Source organism: Podarcis cretensis, assembly GCF_951804945.1.
Source record: "Podarcis cretensis genome assembly, chromosome: 10".
Lineage (NCBI taxonomy): Eukaryota > Metazoa > Chordata > Lepidosauria > Squamata > Lacertidae > Podarcis > Podarcis cretensis.
Window position 1 is genome coordinate 25,955,140 of NC_137179.1, and position 24,406 is coordinate 25,979,545.

General features: G+C 43.6%; 1 protein-coding gene and 1 long non-coding RNA gene across 6 annotated transcripts; one reads left to right on the plus strand and one right to left on the minus strand.

Annotated features, from left to right (window-relative positions):
- The first annotated feature begins 20 nt into the window (after positions 1 to 20).
- Positions 21 to 22,811, plus strand: TCP11L2 (t-complex 11 like 2). Of its 5 annotated transcripts, none has more exons than XM_079992743.1 (12): positions 21 to 165; positions 4,535 to 4,637; positions 9,912 to 9,975; positions 10,781 to 10,954; positions 11,971 to 12,106; positions 13,197 to 13,317; positions 13,515 to 13,735; positions 15,244 to 15,380; positions 16,765 to 16,955; positions 17,820 to 18,001; positions 18,128 to 18,300; positions 20,300 to 22,811. In XM_079992743.1, exons 4-12 carry the CDS (start codon positions 10,816 to 10,818, stop codon positions 20,536 to 20,538), a joined length of 1,539 nt encoding a protein of 512 aa, XP_079848869.1. In that variant the 5' UTR covers positions 21 to 165; positions 4,535 to 4,637; positions 9,912 to 9,975; positions 10,781 to 10,815; the 3' UTR covers positions 20,539 to 22,811. The 5 variants fall into 5 exon arrangements, with proteins under 5 accessions (XP_079848869.1, XP_079848871.1, XP_079848873.1 ...); XM_079992745.1 differs by having other exon boundaries at positions 9,912 to 9,971; XM_079992744.1 differs by lacking the exon at positions 21 to 165 and adding an exon at positions 2,375 to 2,474.
- On the minus strand, positions 13,102 to 24,379 carry LOC307225315. The gene is made up of 2 exons (XR_013842865.1): positions 24,252 to 24,379; positions 13,102 to 13,296 (listed from the first exon to the last, which is right to left on the minus strand). It is a non-coding gene; the product is annotated as an uncharacterized lncRNA (long non-coding RNA).
- Between the last annotated feature and the right edge of the window lie 27 nt (positions 24,380 to 24,406).

Consider the following 24,406-nt stretch of genomic DNA (forward strand, 5'->3'; position numbering starts at 1 on the left):
TTCCCCAGGGAAGTGGAAGCGTCCAGGCAGCTTGCTAATAGACACCCGAGGACTATGTATAACTAAGTGAAGCGGGGGGAGGGAGTTAAAGCCCCGGTGAGAACGGCTGAGTAGCAGCAGGAGCAAAGGGGGGTTAAGGCTGACCCTGCCTGAGGCTCTCTTGGGGTGAGTGGATCGGGCGGGGGTTTTTTTGGGGGGAGGCGGGAAGAAAGCAGGTCCCTTCCATCTCTTTCGCCTCTTTTCTCGCCTGCCCGGGGGAATTTATCTATAATCCGGTTCAGCTCCGCATTCTCTCTCCCCCCTCCCCGCACTTCAGTTCCCAGTGTGATGGAATCTTGGCTTGTAGAGGGATATTCCAGAGCTGGTTTCAGCGCGGCTGGGAGGGGGGAGTTCAAGGTGACTTATTTTCTCTCTGTTTCAAGATTAAAACAAGCCCTGCCGCTCGATCCTATGACCGTCCTTTTGCAAGTCCTGCTATTCAGTGCGCTTACACCTGAGTAATGGCGGTTAGGGCAGTAGGCTTTGCTCCGAGCGGTGGTGGTAAACAACCCCGCTGTCCTCTTGCAGAACCGGCGGCGGGGAGCGCTCGTGGTTTGCAAGCCTTATTGTGGTTGAGTGTGTTAAATAAAATAAAAATAGGCCCCTAAAGTTTCTCCTCTCGTCTCTCCCTTCCCCCCGATTTTCCTGGGGTGTATAATTAAGGAACCGTCAGGTGCTTTTTGTTTTTGTTTTTTAAAGAAAGGATTGTGTGTTTAACAAAGAAAACAAAACAGATGTTAGCAGAAGAGGCAACGGCGAAGGGGGTAGGAAGGGGGTAGATTGGAGGCTGTGTGTGTGTGTGTGTGTGTGTGTGTGTGTGTGTGTGTGTCTGTGTGTTTAAATGCTTTCCTTGGAAACGCTGCTTTTGTTTGGTCGGTCAATGCCAAAGCACTCGTACCTCCGAGTAACTGCCAAAAATACATCTGTGGGGAGGGAATAACTGAAACAGATGGAGGAAGAGGAGGAGCTTAGGGCAGCTCGCCTAAATGGGGGCCAGCGAGAGCCGCTGTTGCTCGCGCAAATCTTGCTCGACGGCTGAGCGCTGGCGATTTCGGGGAGCAAGGCAGGAGAAGGCTGCCAAATTGTGCTGTCTGATCCAATGCGTGTTTTTTCTGAACTAAGCCTCCGCTCGGATGGCCGAGTTCAGCGTATGGCCTTTTTTCTTTTTACGTTCTGCCTTTGCAGGCGTCTACAAACTTTCCTGCGCCTCAGCATTCATGAGGATGTCAAAAGATTAAGAATCGGGTTGACATAGGCTGGACTGATAGGAGGAGTGAAGATCCTGAATTGGGAGTGCGGGTAACTACCCCAGATGAGTGGTTAGACCCAGGGTACACCACCACCACCCTGCCCCAGAAATGTGGTGGTGGTGGTGGTGTTAACATTTGTATGCGCTTTACCTGTAGACCTCAGGGCGGTTCACAACGTAAAATTACAACATAAAATACATAATTTACGGATCAGAATTACTGTGTTCTGTTTAATAACACGAGAATGAACAACAGTGCTAGTTTGTGACTGCCATGATGATAGAATAAAAATGGCTAAGCAGTTTACATAAAAGTAATAAAAGCACAATAACATTCAGCGCAAATTCTTAAAAAGAAGATAAAAACAATATATGCCTGTATGTCACAAATAAAGCTGAATACTGTACATGAAAGAAAGAATTTTTTGTCGGAGTCTAGGAAGCTTGGGTTAAGTTTTTAAGAGGCATTTAAAAATCATTACTGTCTCCAATCAGTGTTGGAGAAATAAAAATGTTCTTTATTTCTCTGTACTGTATATGGGTAAAATAAAGTGATATAGGCAAAAAAGCCCTTTGCGGTCTGTCTTCCACGGCAGAACACTCAAAGGTCTCTTAAGCAGATTTGTGATTAGCTCAGCAAAGAGCAATGGGATGACGGGGATGTGCTATTAGTGGATCTAAGCTGAATTAGCCAATGTGACAAATCCAAACTATGCTTAATAGGTCGCAAGGCTAGTAGGAATGGCAGGAGATGGGATGAGGCAGGCCTGGTTATCTGGGGAAACATATACGGGTTAAAAAGATCAAAAGGCATGTTAAATATCTCTTCCATCTAATAGTGAACTCAAGTGGTAACTTAACTGGTAACAGCAATGAAGCAAAACCACAGAGGAGAATGAAAGTAATAGACTTCTTCATACCAAGTCAAACCACCTAGATGGTCCATCTAGCTCAGTATTGTCTATATCAGCTCACAGAATCTCTCCCCCAGTTTTGGCAGGGGTCTTTTCCAACCCTAGCCGGAGATGGCGGGGATTGAACCTGGGGTATTTTGTGCATGGGAAGCAGGCACTATAACCCTTCAGGAGACCCCTGAAGAAGTACAAAACAATTTTATACTGGGGTGGGGAGAGAAACTGCCAAAACAGCCCAATGAAGATGGAACATCCTCAGTAACTTGACAGTGGTGAGTATAATTTGGAAACATTAAATAGAAGACCATGGACGGCAGGGAGAGTGGAATGCATAGCTGTAAGGGAAAGGCTGGCTGGTTGGAATCCTGAGGGTTCTTCTCAGGAGGGGAGACCAACAGCAACATTTTGCTGCTGGTCCCTTACTGATGACAGCCAGCAAAATCGTCTGCATTTTTATTTTTGCTCGGAAGCAAATCCCACTGGGTTCAATGGGCTTTACTCCCATGTAAGCATGTTTTGCAAGTTGCTAACACCAGGAGAGAGAAATTCCAAACCGAAAATCTGCAACAAATGTTGCAATATTGCATTTACAGAATTTTCTTGCATGAGGTTTTTCTACTCTTACATTTGCAGAGAATTACAGCTATTTTGTTTAAAATAATGTGTTTGTATTTTTTCTACTGGGGCCCCCAAGGCAGTGTTGGATAAACAATCTAGATGTAGAAAACAGTACTATGGGACAGGGAAGGAAGGGTTAAGCCTCCACTCTTCATGTACTGCTCAGTTCAAAATAGACACTGCTTTCTTGGGGGGGGGGGAGTGTCAGGCGATCCAGTTACTGATTACCCACACCTTGTCTGTTGCAGCCCTAAAAAAAAACCAAGGGAAACCCCAGTAACAACCTAAGCTTAGTAAACTGCATTAACTGGACAGAAGAACAAAGACTATAGGTTAAAAAATATACCAGAATCACCTATCTAAAAAACCTTGTAATTCAGTGTCGAATAATCCTTTTGCCTGTACAGTCTTTTCCAAGGAGGCTAATTTGTTTGTCAAATTAAGTCTCCCGAGTGCCATCAACCATTAGTGTGTCCCATTTTTAGAAAGACCCTTTCTGATGTTGAAACGAATGTAGATCACCGAATTGAGTAGTAGACGTTTGAAGTGAAAATTGCACTTAATTATCAGTAGCTGTGGAATTATTGCAATATGGGATTAAGGTGCCAAGAGCTGCTGTCCAATTTCCATTTACTGGAGGGCCAGATTAGGTGTGATGGTGGCAGGGCAATCACTTTAAATGTTGGTCAATTTAAAGTATGTATCACAAGTGTGTGTGTTGTGATGGTGGTGTATGATATAAAGAGTAAAAACAGTGTACAGGTGAGAACTGCAGAACCCTTCCATGCCTACTGCTTACTTCCCCCCTAGTCTGTATCCCCTCGAGATGATCTGGCCCGCTTTCCAGACCAGGCTCACTTGGTTTATATGTACTTGGAGCAGACCTTTCTGTTGGGCCCTTCATAGCCTTTGCACAGAGGCCCAATGGAAATGAATGGAGGCCACGCTGCAGTAACTCTTGGGTTGGTTTTGCTTGAAATTGATTGGTTTTTGTCTGCACCAAACATGAAAGCATGGAGCGCTGATAGTTAACGAAGTCATTGATTGAAGAGAGGGAAGAGTCGATTTGACTGGCAGTCCATTTACCCTAATGCCCATGATGAGCTGTTAATAACCAGGTCACACTAGAGGCACAGGTCCCAAGAGGAGAAAGATGAGGGCTGATTGGAGTTCTAGGAGAATCCCCATGGGGAGAGCCAAGAGGCAGCCAAAAATCAGCAAAGGAGTAAGACATCTGATCTGGTCATCAAGTACCATGGAGAATTGGCAGGTCATGGGAAGAACCACAGCTCAAAAGTACAGCACCTGCTTTGATTGCAGAAGGTCCCAGATTTGATCCCCAGAATCTCTAGAAAGGCTCCTGACTAAGACCTGGGAGAGCCACTGCTAGTCTGTGTACTGAACTATAATGGACCAATGAGAGTTATGCAAACATTAGCTACCAACCTTCTGCTCCTTCCCAGCGCACCCAAAGTAACTGCTTGGAACTCGTTAGAGGCACAGGCTGCTATAGGAATAGATGGATGAATAGCATACAGAGGTACCCAAAACTGAATTTGTTCAAGGAAATCTCAGTGTTCAGGCTTAATGATCACAGAATCGGTCTCCTTATCTTCCCACGAAGACAAGGCAGCTCCTGCTCAGAAGGTGCATCACACAATTCAATTGCAGGCACTGATCATAAATCTCTTATTTTCTTTGTCTCTGTCTGTAGACCTGCTGGGCGTCTGATTAATGTTCTCAAATGCACCAAGTGTCGAAAACATTGCCTCCAATGAATTGCATCGGATTCTGTTTGCGGAACAACTTTTGAGCAGGTAGAATGGGCAAGCTAGCCCAAGTACATCTTCTACTGCAGACACACGCTGTAGATAAACATTATAACCTTACAGTTGTACCTCGGATGTCGAACAGAATCCGTTCTGGATGTCCGTTCGACTTCCAAAATGTTCAACTTTCAAAGCACAGCTTCTACTTGGCTGCAGGAAGCTCCTGCAGCCAATCGGAAGCCGTGGAAGCACCACCGGATGTTCAGCTTCCAAAAGAACGTTCAAAAACTGGAACAATCACTTCCGGTTTTCGATTGTTCGGGAGCCGGAACGTTTGACTCCCAAGGTGTTCGGGAGCCGAGGTACGACTTTACTATGGTTTGTTATGTTTCTCTTTCTACATTAAAAGTGGCTTATCTTTTTAAGTGTCAACTAGGCTTGATTAGCATGGTCCAGATATTTCAGCTGGTGTAAAACATCTGCCTCCAAACAGATGTTGGTGATTGCAAAGTGGTTGGAGCACATAACACCAATATTGTACAAGTTGCTCTGGTTGCCGGTACACTTCTGGGTACAGTTTAAGGTGGTGGTATTTACCTATGTAGTTTGGGACCAGATTACCTTAAGAAGCGCCTTCACATGTATGAATCTGCCCTCGCCTGAAGATCAGCTTTGGAGGCCCTTTACATACAACAGCCATTGAAGTAAGCATAAATGATGGGGCCTTTTCAGCAGTGGAACCACAGCTGGGGGACATGTGGCCCCTTCACCACAGACCTGTGAGCTTGTAATGACATATTTCAGGTTGCTTCCCCCTCAAAATCTAAGCTGGTTCTTTTGGTGTTAACTGCTGTTGAAATGTTTTGACTGGTTTTATTCTTCCAGCAGTGGTTTCATATTTTTGATACCTCTATGTTTGATTTAAGTATATTGCTGTTTTTCATGGAAGCTGCCATATGAGGACTTTGCTCCTAAGAGATGGCCTGAAATGATATTAAATAAATATATTGGAGAAACATGAGTGCTGATTGCCATTTCACTGTCCATTTGAAAGAAAGAACATGATGATGGGCTAGTGAGGCTGTATTTAGGTTAAGAGCTTATCCAGTATATCTTATTTTTTTTCTTTAGCGGAAGCTAAACCATATCCAGTATGTGTCTATTAGGATGAATGAATGAAACTCTTAGAGCTCTTGATCATATGCCTCTCCTTTCTTTTATTTTGGCCATGAGTCTTGAGTCTATTTTTAGTCCCTCTCTAGGTCCCTGATATATCCCTGTGTCAAATTTGCACAGATTGCAAGTTTGCCCACTACAGTTTTCTGACTGATGCTAGCCTTAGCAGTCAGCTAGTATCTGGTGTCCAAGATGCTGTACAGATTGTTCTGATAGATCTCTTTAAAAAAATCTTACTCAAATCTAAAGTGATGCCTATGGGAATCCAAAGAGTGCTTTGTCAATAAGAAATTGTTTTTATATATGAAATTGCTTCATATATATGTTTTTAATCGTAGGTGTTAAATTGCTTTGAGATGTTTCACAGGAAGTGGTTGATTTATTTAAAGATCATTTGTTTATTTATCAAATTGGAGTTGGAAGAGACCATGAGGGTCATCTAGTCAACCCCCTGTAGTGCAGGGATCTTTTTCCCAATGTGGGGCTCAAACCCATGAGCCTGAGACTAAGATGCGTTCTTTCTCTTTCTCTGTGCAGTGATTTGTAGCTTTTGAAAAAAAGGGGTTTTGTGTGCTCTAGGGTAGATGTGTGAAAACACAGGACACCTGAGTTGTGGCTTTCTGCTCTGCATATTGCCACATATATTTTAAAGGAAAGCTACATTCTGTGCATTCTGTAATGGTTTTTGTTTCAGAATATGGGATGTTCCTTAAAAGTAAGGGACACCTGGCAGATTTATTGACTGTAAACAAGACACCTAACTCTGGCACTTCATGCAAGTATATGTTTGCTGGCTGGTTAGCTATGAAATAGCTTGAGTCATTTGCACCATGTGAAAATCTAAATTCCATTTGGTTGTTTTTAATGGGATGATGACATATTTGCTTCCTGTCTTACATGGGTTGACTCAGGTGCATACCTGGAAATCTTTTTCGTTGTTGAGCTACCTGAGCCACATTGAAAATGATTGCTGTTCCTTGGCACAGGAAGTGATTTCACCACATTAAATCCTGAGATGCAGAAGCTTCTCCCTACTATCTGTGTGAAGTGTTTGGAGGTGCTCTTTCCATCACTGGCTCCCCAAAAATGAGAGCAGGGGCCAAGTGAGCAGCTATGCTGGATAGTGGCTTATCCAAATCTGTCCTTATTTTGAACTTTGGCCACATTCACAACATACATTTAAATTAGTATGATACCACTTTATACAGTCATGCCCCCCATAATAATTATGGGAGTTGCAGTATGTTGCAGAATTGGTAAAGGTAAAGGTAAAGGGACCCCTGACCATTAGGTCCAGTTGTGACCGACTCTGGGGTTGCGGCGCTTATCTTGCTTTATTGGCTGAGGGAGCCGGCGTACAGCTTCCGGGTCATGTGGCCAGCATGACTAAGCCGCTTCTGACGAACCAGAACAGCGCATGGAAACACTGTTTACCTTCCTGCCAGAAACCCACAGCGCCACCCGCGTCCCTTGCAGAATTGTTAGGAGACCCCTATTCCCCTCCCAGAGCTACGGTACCCTGGAAAGAGGGTTTGCTTGTTAAACCGCTCTGAGAATTGTAGCTCTGTGAGGAGAACAGGGATCCTCTCGCAATCCTCAGCACCCTCAACAAACTACAGTTCCCAGTATTCTTTGGGGAAGCCATGGCTGCTTAAATGTACAGTGCTTTAAATGTATAGTGCGAATGAGCCTTTAGTTAGGTGGTCTTCAAGTGGCCTGTCAATTAATTGACTGGTCTTTTGACTGCTTATTATTTGATTGTGCTTAAACATTGTCAAATATTTCACAAAGCTGATTGCTGTGTAGGTGGCAGCTTCAAAAAAAGAAAGCATTGTGGTGTCATTTGCTAGCCAGAGTAGGAGTGAGAGCTATTTGCTTTCAGCACAGCAGCAGTGGGGGCGGGGAGAGGCAAAGCCTCTCCTACTGGCCACCTGCTCTGAGTGCCAACATCTGCAAAGAGAAAAAGAAACAGAAACATCTCTCAGTCATTTTAAACAACAAAAAGCCTCAAGGTAACTTGACAGGATAAAATGCAAGACATAAAAGCAATGTCAGGAAACAATGCAGAAGGCTCATTCAGTAATATGTTTCATAATAGCAAGTTTTACCCACCAGTGTTTGAAATTCGCCAGGCACATTTTGCACCTGGCTACCAGCCACCTGACGCAGGTGGCGCTGTGGGTTAAACCACAGAGCCTAGGATTTGCCAATCAGAAAGTCGGCAGTTCGAATCCCTGCGACGGGGTGACCTCCCGTTGCTCGGTCCCAGCTCCTGCCAACCTAGCAGTTCGAAAGCACGTCAAAGTGTAAGTAGATAAATAGGTACCACTCTGGCGGGAAGGTAAATGGTGTTTCCATGCGCTGCTCTGGTTCGCCAGAAGCAGCTTAGTCATGCTGGCCACATGACCTGGAAGCTGTACGCCGGCTTCCTCGGCCAATAAAGCGAGATGAGCACCGCAACCCCATAGTCGATCACGACTGGACCTAATGGTCAGGGGTCCCTTTACCTTAAAAGCCACCTGCGACCAAGTGAAGATGCCTGGGTGCCAGAATGGCGCCTGACATCTCCATCATCTGGAGGTGCATTCCTGGAGATCCTTGGATCTTGACTATTTTCACACACTAGCAACACATCCTGTAGAATTATATTAATGATACTTTATCTGCCCAATCAGAATGAATTTCAGGAACCAAAAGGTTGTATTGAAAAATACGACTTTTGAGCCATCTGGCCCAAAAATGGCAACTAGGTATACCGTTTTGGCGACTGTAACCCTGGTTTAAGGAGCCATTTGGCACCTAGCTTACATATCTGAGTTTCTAACCCACAACACAACATAGGAAAACCACCGTAGGAGGCAACATTAATTAGCGAAAGCCTGAGTAAATAAAAAGGATTTGGCCTGGCGCCTAAAGACTGGCAGGGATAGTGTCAGACATGTCTCCCTGAAAAGAACATTCCATAGATGGAGTCAACCCTGAAAAGGTCCATTCTCTTGTGGCCACCATTCACACCTCCTTTGGGTGGGGAACACAGAGAAGGGCTTCTGTTGAAGACTGCAGGGTTTAGGTTGGTTCATATGGAAAGAAGCAGTCCCTGAGGTATTGTGGTCTTCAGCCCTATAACTTCCCAAACGTGAGTCTCCAGCTATTGTTGGGCTAGAATTCCCATCATCCCTGGTTAGCAGGATCAGTGGTCAGGGATGATGAGAACTGTAGTCAAAAACAGATGGAGACCCACATTTGGGAAACCCTGCTGTAGGGATTTAAAGGTCAAAGCCAACACTTTGAATTGAGCCCAGAAACAAATTGGTAACCAGTGCAGTCAGGCTGGAGTCGATGTAATCTATTCAGGCCTTCTGGTCCCAGTCATTAACCTATGACCAGCTAGCCATGGTTGCTGGAAGAGCCATGGACATATAACCTATGGCTTCCATATTTCATTGGACTAGAACGCCCATGATTCCTCGCCATTGGCTATGCCGGCTGGGACAATGCTTGGAGGACCACATTTTCCCCATCCCCAGACTACCCTCTGCATATGATCTGAGCACAGGACTGCAGCATTAATGGGTTCCTGAACCTAGGAAGCTGACTTATACGGAGTCAGGCCATTGGCCTGTGCAGCACTTCTTCACCATTGGTCTTCCAGTGGTGAGTTAGGACTTGCTGTTAGGTTGTAGCCTGATCTAAGGTGGGTTGCAGCAGCAGCATTACTACCATATAAATCTCCAGGATTTCAGGTAGGGGTCTTTCGTAGTCCTACCTGGAGGTGCCAAGGGATGGAACTGGGACCCTCTGCATGCCAAGGAGGTGCTGTGCCCCTTTGCCACAGCCCTTCCCCAATGACTCTCTAATCTGTTAAATTCCTGGGAAGGGTTGAATTTGAGTTAACTCTCTTTCAAGTGAGACCATTATTTCACAATACACAAGCAGCCCAATGCCCAACCCTAACTTTGGCAAGCCATTGTGTTTGCCTTAGCCCTGCCTCTCCTGGCTGCAAAATAGATGGAATATCAGCACACTTAACAGTTTTGTTACAAGAATTACAACAATAACGTATGGACCTTTGAATCCTTGCATTACATAAATGTTCAGTATTTTATCTGGTAACTCCCGGGGGGGTTCTGTTTTTTTGTTTTGCAGGAGAACTGCATCTATCTCCGCACAATTGTGAAAGTCACATTCTGTGAGCTGCTGGCCTAAGTAGGTTAGTCTGATGTTTTACTCGGTGACAAAGAATTCCCCTCTCACACACCTTCAAAGTCCTCATTTAAAGTCCCCCCTCCCCCACTCCAAAGGACTAATTGCTTCTTATCAAACAAAATATATTGGTGGGGAGAAAAAGCTTTGATTGCATGGTGAGCTATGACCTTGCCCCATGGAGACAGCCGTTTTGTGTGCTTTTGTTTAAGAGCTATTTCTAAAACATCCAAGCTGTATACTGTATATGCTTGTTATGAAAACCAAAGGCCAAACAGGCTTAGTATGGCTTGATTCAGCTTCATACCAAAACTAAACTAAATTCAGTTTCAACAGGCAAGCACTGCTTGTTTTGTGCAATGACATCTGTGCGTAGTGACTTAGGGCACCATCCACTTGCGGCCCTGGTGCTTGTGGAAGGTCTTTAGATCCAGTGAATGCCCTCTGCTAATGGAAAAGTGGGGAAAGGGGTTTTATTTGTGGCAGATTCCTTCTTCCTCTCCAGCTGCAATACTTTTAAAAAAAGAAGATTGACTTCAGAGGTTTGGGGGACCCCCTACAAACAGGGTGAAAGATGGCATGGGTCGCCTTGGAATGGGAAGCACATATTGGCAAAATCCTCATGCCTCTCCTTTGGGTAATGGCTTTGTGCATTGGATCAAAAGCACTTCTGTGAGTGGTGCAAGAGCACCAACCTGGATTCCACCTTCTAATAATAATAATTAAAAAAAACTGAAGTGTGTTTTGTAAAAAAAAAAAAAAAGGGTCACCTAAACAGGTCTAGATGACTTCAGTATGCTTGCTCACCCCAGGTTCTGTGTACTGTATTGACAAAAGCAATCCCAAAATGCCTCTCAATGATGAGCAGAACGGTGACTGTGATTCTTCCCGGTTCTCCGAAAGCACAGCTTCTTCTTCCAGCGACTCCGAATATTCAAGGCAGAGTTTCACCAGTGACTCTTCAAGCAAGCCCAGCTCTCCAGCTTGTAAGCTAGCATGAGCTACTGGTGCATATGGCAGGAAATTTGAGAACCACTACCTTGTGTGCAAAATTGATGTTAATATTTGGTTTCCCCACCCCGCCCGCCCCCCTAGTTTCAAGGGTTTCATCTGTTGGCTTCACTGTACAAGAATATCCAAGCTGTAGGCCAGTGTGGGGAAGCTGTGGCTGTCTGGGTGTTGCTAGCCTTTATCTTCCATGAAGTCCATATTCTTTGATCTTTGTGGGCCACTGGCCTGATCCAGCAAGACTTTTCTTAGGTTCTTAACTCCCATCAGGTCCAGCTAGTGTGGCCAATGGTCAACAGGGATGGATGTTGTAGTCCTGCAACATCTAAGATAAAGGTAAAGGGTCCCCTGACCATTAGGTCCAGTCGTGGCCGACTCTGGGGTTGGGGCGCTCATCTCGCTTTATTGGCCAAGGGAGCCGGCGTACATGTGGCCAGCATGACTAAGCTGCTTCTGGTGAACCAGAGCAGCGCACGGAAATGCCGTTTACCTTCCTGCTGAAGCGGTACCTATTTATCTACTTGCACTTTGATGTGCTTTCGAACTGCTAGGTTGGCAGGAGCAGGGACCGAGCAACAGGAGCTCACCCTGTTCCGGGGATTTGAACCACTAACCTTCTGATCGGCAAGTCCTAGGCTCTGTAGTTTAACCCACAGCGCCACCCGCGCCCCTTCTCCTGCAACACCTAGAGGGCCACAAATCTAGATGTATGTTTTAGTTGAAATTCCTGCATTGGATTGGACTAAATGACCCTTGGGGTCCCTCTTTACTCTCCAATTCTAAGACTCTATGAAATTTTCCACCTTTGCTCCAAGCAGTTAACTACCATTATGGGAAAGGGGCTGAATGTTTATTTAAATTGTGTTTATGTATATTATTGGGTTCACCCTTCATCATCTCCACTTACAAAGGACCCATTCAGAAATACTAAAGCTCTGAAGTGTTTGCATGTTAAGCTTTCACGCTAAACATGTTTTCCCTTCCTTTGTCCCAGCTACAAGCCCTCCCAAAGTGGTTACATTTGATGAAATGATGGCAGCAGCAAGAAACTTGTCAAACTTGACGCTGGCTCACGAAATTGCTGTAAACGAAAGCTTTCATTTGGAGCGCACTGAACATCCACCCAACAGGTAAGCAAGAGGGGTTTAGTAATTTCACAGAAGGGACTTTAGAAGAAGAAGAGGAAGAAGAGTTTGGATTTGATATCCCGCTTTATCACTACCCAAAGGAGTCTCAAAGCGGCTAACATTCTCCTTTCCCTTCCTCCCCCACAACAACTCTGTGAGGTGAGTGAGGCTGAGAGACTTCAGAGAAGTGTGACTGGCCCAAGGTCACCCAGCAGCTGCATATGGAGGAGCGGGGAATCGAACCCGGTTCCCCAGATTATGAATCTACCGCTCTTAACCACTACACCACACTGGCTCTCTTTAGGGCCCCAACCAAGTTTTTTTTACCATTTAGGGTTGGACAGGTATACTGAGATGTTTCGGTCTGGCCAACACAACAGGTAGATTTTAATAAGGGCAAAATGCAGTAAAACAATAAATTCAGTTTTAAAGCAAGACAAGACACTAGGGGCTCTTAAACATAAAATGTATGAATCACCGCTGCTTGGCACCTTAAAAAATTTAAATCCAAGTGACTCCAGACATTCTGATTTTCCTATGGGAATGGAAACAGGATTGAGGGAGAGGTTTATATCCACGTTTAATTAAGAAGAAAACCTAAATATGATAAGAAACTTTCCAGTATTGCATATCCGATTCTTTCTCTTTGGTAGATACAGGAACAATTTTTTCCTAGTTTTCTGTTCTAGCTGCAGTTGTTCTGGTGGGACCACTCCCACAACTTCAAATTATATAATCTGGCACAACACTCCTTGGCATCAACCCAAATGCCTCTCCCACAGGGATGTGAGGAGGCATCAGTTTTCATTCCAGCCTGTGTTTGTCACCAGCAGCGCTGTTTCCATCCTGCTGCAGCTCAGTTGCTAACAAAAAACACTTATTTGTCTCTGTGTCTGCTGTGGTGGAATTTTATGTAATTACACTATTTAAAAATTGATTGCTTATTGCTGTTGTTTTGACTCTCATGGTTGTAACCGCAGGGGAAAAAAATACATATATATACTGATACAATGTGTGTTTTATTCAGCACCAATCATTTCAGTGCAAATGTCAACACTGTTAACTATTTACATTATTTTCCTGCCTGCCACAGCTTGACTAGAAGGGTGAAGCAAATTGTGCACCAGGCATTCTGGGATCGTTTGGAGGAAGACTTGAATGAAGATCCTCCTGAATATGAACATGCCATCAAGCTGTTTGAAGAAATTAAAGAGGTGAGTTAACCTTGGGTTTCTTTTTTTCTCTTTTTCCCTTGTCAGCTTAGGTCCAGCTATATAATTTTATCAGTACAGCAACACTTCTGTTCTAATCATGCTCACACAAGACCTGCATTACCACGGTGAGCCAGTTTAACTACAGCTGCTGCACCTTACTTGATTTGTGTGTGTGTGTGTGTGTTTAAATATTTCAGATTCTTCTTTCTTTCCTGAACCCTGGGGCTAACAGGATGCGAAGCCAAATCTGTGAAGTTCTCGATGCCGACCTCATAAGGCAGCAGGCCAAGCACAATGCAGTTGACATCCAGGGTCTCGCAAACTATGTCATTAGCACCATGGGGAAGCTGTGTGCTCCAATAAGGGATCATGACATCAACCAGTTAAAAGCTACTGGGAACATTGTCGTATTGTTCAGGTTGGTGTGTGGTTTTCCTTTTTCACACTGTTCTTTAGCATTGTTCTTTTAGCATTGTTCAAAGAATTGGAGAAAAACTTGGGATTTCCCAAATATAGTGATCTGGAGTGGGATCCAGAGTTTCCCAAACTTGGGTCTCCAGCTGTTTTTGGACTACATTTCCCATCATCACTGACCACTTTTCCTGCAAGCTAGGGATGCTGGGAGTTGTAGTCCAGAAACAACAGGAAACCCAAATTAAGGGCTGCTGAGAGGGTGCACCTAGGCAAGCAACTGTTGCATTTTATTTTCCTTCATACTGCTCCATCTAGTAGTGCTTTCCATGAAGCAATCATTTCACAGAGGGCTTGCCAGTGTGGCACCCATGGACATCTTCCTCTGATGCCCACAAAGCCTCTGAGTGCCCCACTTGCTACCCACTTGGTCATGAGGTGGTGAGAGTGGTTGCCTTTTTCTCCTTTGAAAAGTAGAGCTGAAGGACGATGTTGCAAGAGTGATGCTTGTTCCTCCCTTCAGCTCTCCGTGCTCTTCAAGATCAAAATTAATTCTACTGGATCCAGCTTCTAAGCATGTTCCTTGTGTGGGGCACACAAAAATACATCTGAGCCAAACGGGTTTTGCAGGCAGCTGCCAAGCCCTGCCCATAGTGCTTTGCAAGCACTGATCACCCGCTGTACAGTGGTGCCTCGCAAGACGAAATTAATCCGTTCCGCGATTCTCTTCGTCTAGCGGTTTTTTCGTCTTGCGAAGCAAGCCCATTGACAGCTTAGGGGATTAGCGCTATTAGCGGTTTAGCGGCTTTTAGCGATCAGCTGTTAAGCAGCTTATCAGCGGATCAGCTGATAAGCGGCTTAGCGGCTTAGGAAAAGGGGGGGGGAGGGGAAAAAACCCGCAGGAACTCGCAAGACATTTTCGTCTTGCGAAGCAAGCCCATAGGGAAATTCGTTTTGCAAAGCGCCTCCAAAACAGAAAACCCTTTCGTCTAGCGGGTTTTCCGTCTTGCGAGGCGTTCGTCTTGCGGGGCACCACTGTACCTCAAAGTGGGTCTGATTTTGTATTAAGATGTTTGCTATCTTCCTATGTCTATTGAAGCCATTGTGACATGGTAAATCAAGCAGTGATGTGAAGGGGAGTCCTTGGATCATTTTAGTGGGGTTTTGCTGGCTTAACTGCAAATACACTATTTTAAGTTGGTTGTAGACCAGAATATTTTAATTGCACTGCTTGTGAGCATTTAGAAGCTGTGCATTATATTAACACAGAGATACTACAAATGCACAGAGTAAGTTCATGAATTGCCATGGTGGTGTCTAATAATAGTTTGGCTGTGTTGCAATTTATCTTTGATGCTTGAGCAGTGGGGCGGTTGCCCTTTGCAAACTGGACTACTGGGGAACTGAGATAAGCCTGTGTCTCTGCATATGCTGCGTGGTGGGGAAAGGACAACATAACCAAGTTTCCTATGATGACATGGCTGCAAATTATTTTTGTTTGTTGTATTCTTACAGGCAAATATTCCACGTTCTGGATCTCATGACAATGGATATGGCTAATTTTACTATTCGGAGCCTTCGACCTCATCTCCAGCGTAACTTGGTGGATTATGAAAGAGCAAAATTCCAAGATATACTTGAAGAAACGCCAAGTATGTCCTTTGTTTACATAGGCGGGTATATAGCCAATGGCCTGGCGATGCAGGCAGCTGCCTGGGGCCTCTAATTAAGAAGAGGTCCAAGGGGAGATTTGCATTTTCCTTCCTCTTCAATGAACTAAAAGCTCCAACAGGAAGAAATTTGATCTTTTAAGCCACCTTCTAAAACCTGTTCGTGGCGCTATAACAGAGAAGCAACCTTTAAAAAATGCTTTGGGTCAGGAGTGTTAGCCAAGTCTCCTTATTCAGTATACGAGAGACCTGCAAGCTATACAGTATTTGTGCAAATCCTTGGACTCCAACCTACTGACACAACTGATGACGGGAATTATTATTATTATTATTATTATTATTATTATTATTATTATTACTATTTTATTTATTTATTATTATTTATTATTAATTTTATTATTTATACCCTGCCCATCTGGCTGGGTTTCCCCAGCCACTCTGGGCGGCTTCCAACAAAATATTAAAATACAGTAATCTTTTAAACATTAAAAGCTTCCCTAAACAGGGCTGCCTTCAGATGTCTTCTAAAAGTCTGGTAGTTGTTTTTCTCTTTGACATCTGGTGCGAGGGTGTTCCACAGGGCGGGTGCCACTACCGAGAAGGCCCTCTGCCTGGTTCCCTGTAACTTGGCTTCTTGTAGCAAGGGAACCCCAGAAGGTCCTCAGCACTGGACCTCAGTGTCCAGGCTGGACGATGGGGGTGGAGACGCTCCTTCAGGTATACTGGGCCAAGGCTGTTTAGGGCTTTAAATGTCAACACCAACACTTTGAATTGTGCTTGGAAATGTTATATTCAGGCAGTGTTTTCATCAGGGGATGCTGTGAGTGCTGCACCATTTTGTCAGGGATGGGGGGAGCAGAGAAGTTGGGGGTGTTGCTTTGTTTCTGGTTGAGAGCTAAAGCACATTCAAGGAACATGTCGTGTGGAGACTCAAATATAGTTAGGGGAAAGTCATGAAAAAAGATTAACTGTCATGTGAATGCAGTTGCTCTTCCAGAAGAAGGCCCTGCCTTCCTGCTACACAGTCTGTTGTGATGCTATGTCTTGTTGTGCAGGCAGAACTTGTGCTGACAGTGGCTACGGCACAAGACAGGCAGCTTCCTTCTTGCAGTGAGCGCTACCTCCACTGCAATACACGCAGCGGCATTGTAATACAATGCAGGCAGAATTGCAACTGGTCTGCTATGATGTGATCTCCATCAAAGAGCACTGTAGCTGTTCTGTGCCTTTCTGCAGTTCTCTACTTCTACCTCCTTTTTGTGAGCAGGGCCTTGGGGTTTGCCTTCCTCCATAGAGTGTGCCTCCCCCAGCTGTGCAATAATAAAACATGTACTACAGTTTCTGTTTTCTGTCTTGCAATGTTTAGGTGCCCTGGACTTGACCACAGAATGGATAAGGGAATCTATACAAGATGAACTGTCTTCTCTTTCCTGTGAAACATCTTCGCATGCTGGTGCTAATGGGATGTCCAAAACAAATCTGAGTCCTACTTTGGTGCTAACAAACAGCTACTTGAAACTCTTACAGTGGGATTACCAGAAAAAGCCTGTTCCTGAGGTAAAGCTCGCTAAGACAGGGACAGGAAACCTGTGGGCCCTGCAGGTGTTGGGGGACTACAACTCCCATCATCCCTGACCGTTGGCCATGTTTGCCAGGGCTGATGGGAATCCAACATATGAAGGGCACAGGATCCCCAGCCCTGATTTAAGAGCTTCCTCCTCACCCACCATGACCAGTCCCAGAGCATAGTTTCCTATCTCCATGTCAAGAAAGTAGCCTTGCAGCAAGTTTGTGGGAAGGAAGGAAGGCTAAGTAGCCAAAGGAACTCTTATGTGCTGGAATGTGCAGTCCTACATTGAAAAATGAAGATGCAAAATAAACTATTAAAAAGGCCAAAATGCACACAAGAAAAGTGGGAAGTTGTCACATGGATAGTTAGTACAATTCACAGAGTGCTTTCAACAATCAATCCATCTGACAAAGGGCACATTCACAAAATGCATTTAAAGCACCATGATGGCACTTTATGCATCCCTCAAAGAATTCTGGGAGCTGCAGGTTGTTAAGGTTGCTGAGAGTTGTTAGGAGGCCCTTGTTCCCCTCACAGAGCTACAATTCCCAAAGAGGTTTAACAATCAGCCCCTCTTCCCAGGGAACTATGGGAATTGTAGCTCCGGGAAGGGGGAATAGGGGTCTCCTAACAATTATCAGAACCTGTAAAAATTTCAGAACACAGGTTTATTTGGAGAATGTCATGACTTATTTTAAAGTGAGATAACTTAAATGTATGATGTGAATGTGGTCTAAATGAACTCCTTTGACAATAAATTGAACTCCTGGTAAAATACATATCTTTTATATTCAGTCTCATTGGAAATTTGACTGTTTTGTTGACACTCTTTTCTAAACATCTTATTCCAGACATTAATGACAGATGAAGGTCGTCTTCAGGAGTTAACAGAGAAACTGAATCAGTTGAAGGTTATAGCGTGTGTGTCTCTCATAACAAGCAACATGTTGGCTGCAGTTATTGAGGGCATTCCCGATTTTGTAGACAAACAAAAGCGGATTTCATTTGTGCTACTTGAAGGGATGAATAAGAAGTAAGTATTTAGACTTGAGTGTTGGAACTTACTGAAAACCTATATGAAAAGTCAATATGGGGGCAGGAATCAAAGGCAGTATCTGATAGAATTAACATGGTTTTCTCCTCACCCCCCTTTTTGCAGGAGTTTTGATTTGAAAGAAGCTCTTAATGCAATAGGTATTCGTACATGTAGTGAAATAAATGAGTCGGTGACTGAGAGAGGCTTCCCACCACTAAATAAGGAAGTGCAAACAAATTTAGTAGGGCAGCTCTGCAACATCGTTGAAGAAGACAATCCTATCAACTCCTTAATTGGTTAGTAACTTAACTCACTGGCTACAGGCATCTTAATGTTTTAAGTGTATATGTCATTGTTGTGATTTCAAATAAAATTGTGATTTCCAGTCACTATTATCAAATACTGTGGCATGAATAAGGCTGCCCTCATTGACCTGGTTCTCATGTAATACTAAGCCATGGCTTAGTGCGAATGCTCAGGTTCCTAGAGAGATAGTGGCTGCTTTGTTTCTCCTCTGGTCTTGCTGCTACTGCAGTGCTGTGAGCTAAACCATGGTTAGACTTAGTGTATCATCCAAATCAGGACTCATGGTTTGTCTTGACAAGCCAGGAGCTGTAGCCAAAACGTTTGTTCTATGTCTTATGCTTTGTGGGTTTATCTGGCTTCGGATGACACGCTAAGCTAAACCAGGGCTTAGCTTGCAGTGGCAGGACTGAAGCAGGAACACACTGGCTATGATATCCCGTCTAGGCTTAGGGCATTACATGTGAACTTAGCCACTGTGCAGTTCAAACTTAGTTTATAGTTCTTTGTATAACAGATAACTTCAAATGGATTGAAGTCTGGAATCAGTATATGTAAGCCCCCATCTCTGCAATTGTGGAGGACAACAGACTTTGTACCTCTCTCTACACACATTCGTTTATGTGTCAACAGAACTTCCACACACTCAGCTGTGTGTGCAGAGGGATCTGTCCATGTGTTTGGTTGAAGGGTTTCTGACTGTAGATCAGGGGTAACTAAATCTGTGTGGTGGGGTTTGCTACTATTACTCTTTGGCCTTGCCTGCTCACCTTACCAGTTCTACAGAGGAAAAAGGCAGGGGTTATATAATAACTATGAGGGACGCAGGTGGCACTGTGGGTTAAAGCCTCAGCGCCTAGGACTTGCCAATCGAAAGGTCGGCGGTTCGAATCCCTGCGGCGGGGTGCGCTCCCGCTGCTCGGTCCCAGCGCCTGCCAACCTAGCAGTTCGAAAGCACCTCCGGGTGCAAGTAGATAAATAGGGACCGCTTACCAGCGGGAAGGTAAACGGCGTTTCCGTGTGCGGCTCTGGCTTGCCAGAGCAGCGATGTCACGCTGGCCACGTGACCTGGAAGTGTCTCCGGACAGCGCTGGCCCCTGGCCTCTTAAGTGAGATGGGCGCACAACCCCAGAGTCTGTCAAGACTGGCCCGTACGGGCAGGGGTACCTTTACCTTTACCTTTATATAATAACTACAGGAGGTTAATCTCCCTAACTACTCCTTGGCTGATCTAGGCAACTGCACCCTGAACATTCTTGTTCTCCCCGCCCTCTAAAACCGCCCCCACCATACCTAAATGCCAGCCCTCCTGACTGGGGCAGAAGCGCAAGGAGTATGTTCAAAAGAGCAGAGGAAACAGCTTGCTGTAATAAGGACTGGCCTCCTGATTTCTGTCTCTGCCCCTTCAAGGCCTTGTTGGAAACATGCAGACCCATGCTTCAGTGCAGGATTCGAACACAGATTTAAATTTATCTTCACCGGAAATGGAGAAACCTTCCAAAGGCTACTGTACTGTAGCAAAACAAGTTGCAATCCCAACCTTCTTAAAATGGTTGATGAGAGATGTCGACAGCACTATATGTGGGTGTCTTGAGATAGTGACACCTATGTAGGTAGACCTCCTCAGCAACTTGATCATACAGGGTTTCAATTCCTAGGAAGTCTGTCCACATAGATGGACATAGGTCTCAGTTGTCCACTCTTAGCACATGGGTTTGGGGGTGGAGCCTGTGCTGCTTCTTTCTATGTATGCATAGATGCTTTTTGTGCAGTTAAAACATGTAAGGGCCTACTTCATTCATATTTAGAACATTATGCTGTCTGTCTTGAATGCTACAAGCCAAAGTTCAGTTGCGCTCAGGTTCTGTTTGTGGGTGTCCCATGAGCCTTTGGTTGACCACTCTCAGAACAGGATGCTGGGCTAGATTCACTATTGGCCGATTCTTACTTTCTTAAATTCTAATTATGTGATGTGTTTTCCCCCCTCTCTAGATAAACGGATTCATTTGTACATGAGAAGCTTGCTTGCTTCTCCAGGCTTTCAAAAGTCTACGCCCACAATTCCAGGAGGCCTCGCTGTGATTCAGACTGAGATAGAGACCATTGGATCACAGTATGCCAACATTGTTAACCTGAATAAACAGGTGTATGGACCATTCTATGCAAGTATTTTCCGAAAACTGCTCTTCAGTGAAGCAAGCAAAGCAGAGCCTGAACCTTCTACTAAGTGAAATATTTGGGTCTCTTTTGTTCCTTCCTGGTCACAGTATTTATATTGTGATTTGTATTCTTCTCAACATGCATGGCTTGCAAAGATGACTGTTACAGAGAGATAAATCTGTGTGTCTAAGTGGGCTAGACCAGAGATACTATATATAAATAAAATGTCCCTTGAATCTGCAAAGTTACTAAAAAAAATGTAAAGAAATAATTCTGTTTATAATGGCAGATTGTAACATTTATTGCACTTGCTTACTGTAAATGTATTCTCTTGCAAACAGTTGTGACATGTTGGAGAAATGCTTGCTGATGTTTTAGTAACATGCTTATTCCAATGCCTTCAGAGCAATAAAACTGAAGTTAGTGGTTCAGATTTGATCTGAATTAAAATATTAAGCTCTTAACCCCAACCCCACCGCTCTTTTTCCAAATTGGCTTGTTAACAAAACCCTATTTTCATTCCTCCATATCCCTCCTTTGGTTCTGTGCTGGCAACTGTGGGGTGGGGTGGAAGGGGATGGCTCTCATCAGATTGCTCCTGAACTGCTGCCTGCTTCATGAGCAGTCTTCATAGCAGCCCAGTTCCAAATTGCTTAGAGGTATTAAAAAACAAACAACCCCCTGCATAGTCTAGCTGGCATATGGAAGGGTAATAAGTGCACATTTTTCAAGCAAGCCACAGGAATGTTTTGATGTAGTAGATTGCTTGAGAGCCTGCATTATTATATGCAAACTATATATTTATATATATTTGCATATCTCAAACTATTCAATATAGGAAAGCTTCATTACTTTGGTTATCTAATCATCCCTTTTATACCAGAAATGAATCATGACTTGAACAAAATTACTTCTAGGAAGTACAATTTATAATACTAACTCACTGTGATCTTTTTCAATAACAAAATTGTTAAGTATATAAACCTTATATTGGGAGTCTCTAAATACTCCCAATTGATATTTTATATCCCTAAAGTGTGTTTTTGGTAAGAATGAATCTTTATTCACTTTGGGAGTAAGGTTCAAAACCATTTGCCATACAATGTTTTTGATGTGTCTATCGCAGAGGACCTTGATATAAAAAGCATTGTAGTTTTATTGGCAATTTTGATTTTTTAAAATAAAAAAATGGAAATGTACAACCTTCTTTTTAAAAACTCTACCAAGTATATCTCAGCTATCTCAGACTAAGGCTGACTTCCTGCCTGAGGGTGGGGAGAGGCAGAATTATTTCTTTCCTTCCTACAAGTTTTGATTTCTCTGTGGGATTAAGCAAAATGACAAAATGGTGAATGCGTATTCAGTTATTGTTCAGTTCAATGAATTCAGTGGTGCTAGTGATAGCCATATGTGACTCTACAGACTACTCTCTCAAACCACACAATCCTTTCCAAGATGCCTTTGGAAGAGAGTGTTCCTTGCCCGCACTTGCCTTGCACTAAGATAGCCTTCCCCAGCCTGCTGCTCTCCTGATGTTGCAGGACTCCAGTTCCCTTAACCGCTGACCTGGCAGGGCACGAGGCTGAGGAAGGCTGCTCTAAGATTTTATGTCCAATTACAAGGAATAGGAATTTAATATATATTTTTCACGTTTTAAAATTGTTAGGCTGACTTGGAGAACCTCTGCTTTGTGGGAGCTATTGCAATATAAAGCGTATGTTAACAATAAATAATAAGACTTGATGCACAAACTATTTGTATCAAGAAGCCAATAGCACCCCAAATTCTGATAAAGGAACTCTATACTTTCTTAAATTTGAGAGGAAAATATATTAAATAGTCTAAACTAATATGTGTGACTTAGATATGGCTAGGTTATGTTATAAACATCCACAAAAAAAACCTTATTGTAATCATTTTATTGTGGTATATATCTTTTTCTGTTTTCTTAAGCACTCTGCCGGAGTCAAATGGAGCCACAGTCCCTCCACAAGATTCTAATTTACCTGGGAAACAATATTTATTAGAAAACACTCATGCAGAGGCCTAAGAGAAAGCAAGCTTTGTTTTGTGATTTTATAAATGACTTTAAAGGGCATTTTATATAGCATGGTATGTCCATTCAGCAATATTTGAATGTTTCTTAGCTAATGTTCACAGCCTTTCGGATGTTGAAATTAATCAGTTAACTTGTCCCTCCTGCATGTTGTTTGCTGAAATAATCCAAATATGTTTACTTTTGTTAGCTTAATGAAAGCAAGATAGTGTATGTAACTGGTTTGTGAGATGGGTTTTTCTGTGTGTTAATATTTCGTATTCATTAAAATTTGTTTGTGATTTAAAATGTTGTGGAGATTCCCTCTCATTTAAAGTAGTAAAATAAAAAAGATGCAACTGCAGAGACCATTAATTCTTGGCTCTTTTGAATGTGGACACTGCAGCCCAAGTTGGGAACAGGTCAACTGATGGCTAAATGAAGTTCAGCTCTGCACAGACCCATGAAAAGCCACCATTGCTAACAAATTCAAAATCCAGGGAGATTTATAACCAGGGAGGGCCATAGCTCTGCAACAGAGCATCTGATTTGCATGCAGATGATAGCAGGTTCAATCCCTGGCATCTCCAGGTAGGGTTGTGAATGTCCCCTGTCTGAAATCCTAGGGATCTGTTCCAGTGTAAACAATATGGTAGATGGACCAATGGCAGCTTCTGATGTCCCTAATATGGATCGCCCACTGTGCTCCACTTTTGCCACTATTCACAATGGTGTGAACAGCTGTGGGCAGGGCATATCAAATGAAGGAAATAGGCTGCCAATGCAGTTCATAACCTCTCCTTTTGCCACTATTCACTATAGTGTGGGCAGGGCATATCAAGTTAAATAGCTGCATTTGTTTCCCTATGAGCTATCCCTATGAGCTGCCTATTGGGCACACTTGGCATCTTCATGTAAAAGCAATACTACTTTAGCCATGGCAGTGTGAGCATTTGTTTTTAATTTAAAATTACTATTAACAATAAGCAAAAAGGGGCCACTACAAGACATTAGTATGTACCTGTTGCCTTCATTGTTGTTGGGACTAAGGAATACTTAGCAGCAGAATGAAAACAAACTGCTGCCACCTAGACATATGCAATAGGTTGCAGTAGGTCCAAGCTGCCAGTTGGGTTGCCATCATATTGTTAAAAGCAGCATTAAACTGCTAACCCAACCACTGGTAGTGATCCAACATTTGAGGAAGGAGGAGACACCCAGAATCATTCCAAGTGACTGCATATGATCACAATGGCAGTGCCTAGGTTGAATCAGGTTACGTTTAAAAAATTCCTGGGTTAGTACCGGTAGTTTATTTCTAAAGTCAGGTAGGTTCTGTTCTATGGATACCAATCTTTTTTTTTCTTTTTCTATACAGTGCGGTCTGTGACATCTGCATGTCATAAATCCAACAGGTAAAACTCTTCCTGGCCGAGATGCAGAAATGGGCAACTATACATACACCTATTGTACTTCTGCCTATCATATAACTCTCAAAACATATATACCGGTAATCAATTAGGAAAGAAGTGGCATGAACGTTAAGTATCTAATACTGTAGTGCAATCACAAAAGAAAGTTATATTTGTTGCATTTTACTCTATTGTGATGAACGGGGATGATTAGCAGATTCCTAGGGAATCTATACCAGTGGTTTGTGTTTCTATTGCTCCCATTCGAGCAATTTCACCAAAAAGCTTTTATGTTGTATTCCTCCATTTCGATGCTGATTGCCGCATTTACCTTTACCTTACACCGGAACGTACTCGACGTGCCACAATTTCCTGTGTGTTAGGAAACGGGGGACAGAAAGACGCTTCCTCAGTTCAGGGATCGGTTTTGAGGAAAGTTGAGTTGTAAAGAGGAATTCCGGCGTTGAGATTAGGCGTTATCACACTCGCTCC

Excerpts from the sequence above, each read along its gene's own strand:
- TCP11L2 (XM_079992743.1), top strand. The coding sequence starts at position 10,816 with ATGCCTCTCAATGATGAGCAGAACGGTGACTGTGATTCTTCCCGGTTC. Across the intron at positions 10,955-11,970 it reads CAAGCCCAGCTCTCCAGCTT|CTACAAGCCCTCCCAAAGTG; the intron begins GTAAGCTAGCAT and ends CCTTTGTCCCAG. Across the intron at positions 12,107-13,196 it reads ACTGAACATCCACCCAACAG|CTTGACTAGAAGGGTGAAGC; the intron begins GTAAGCAAGAGG and ends TGCCTGCCACAG.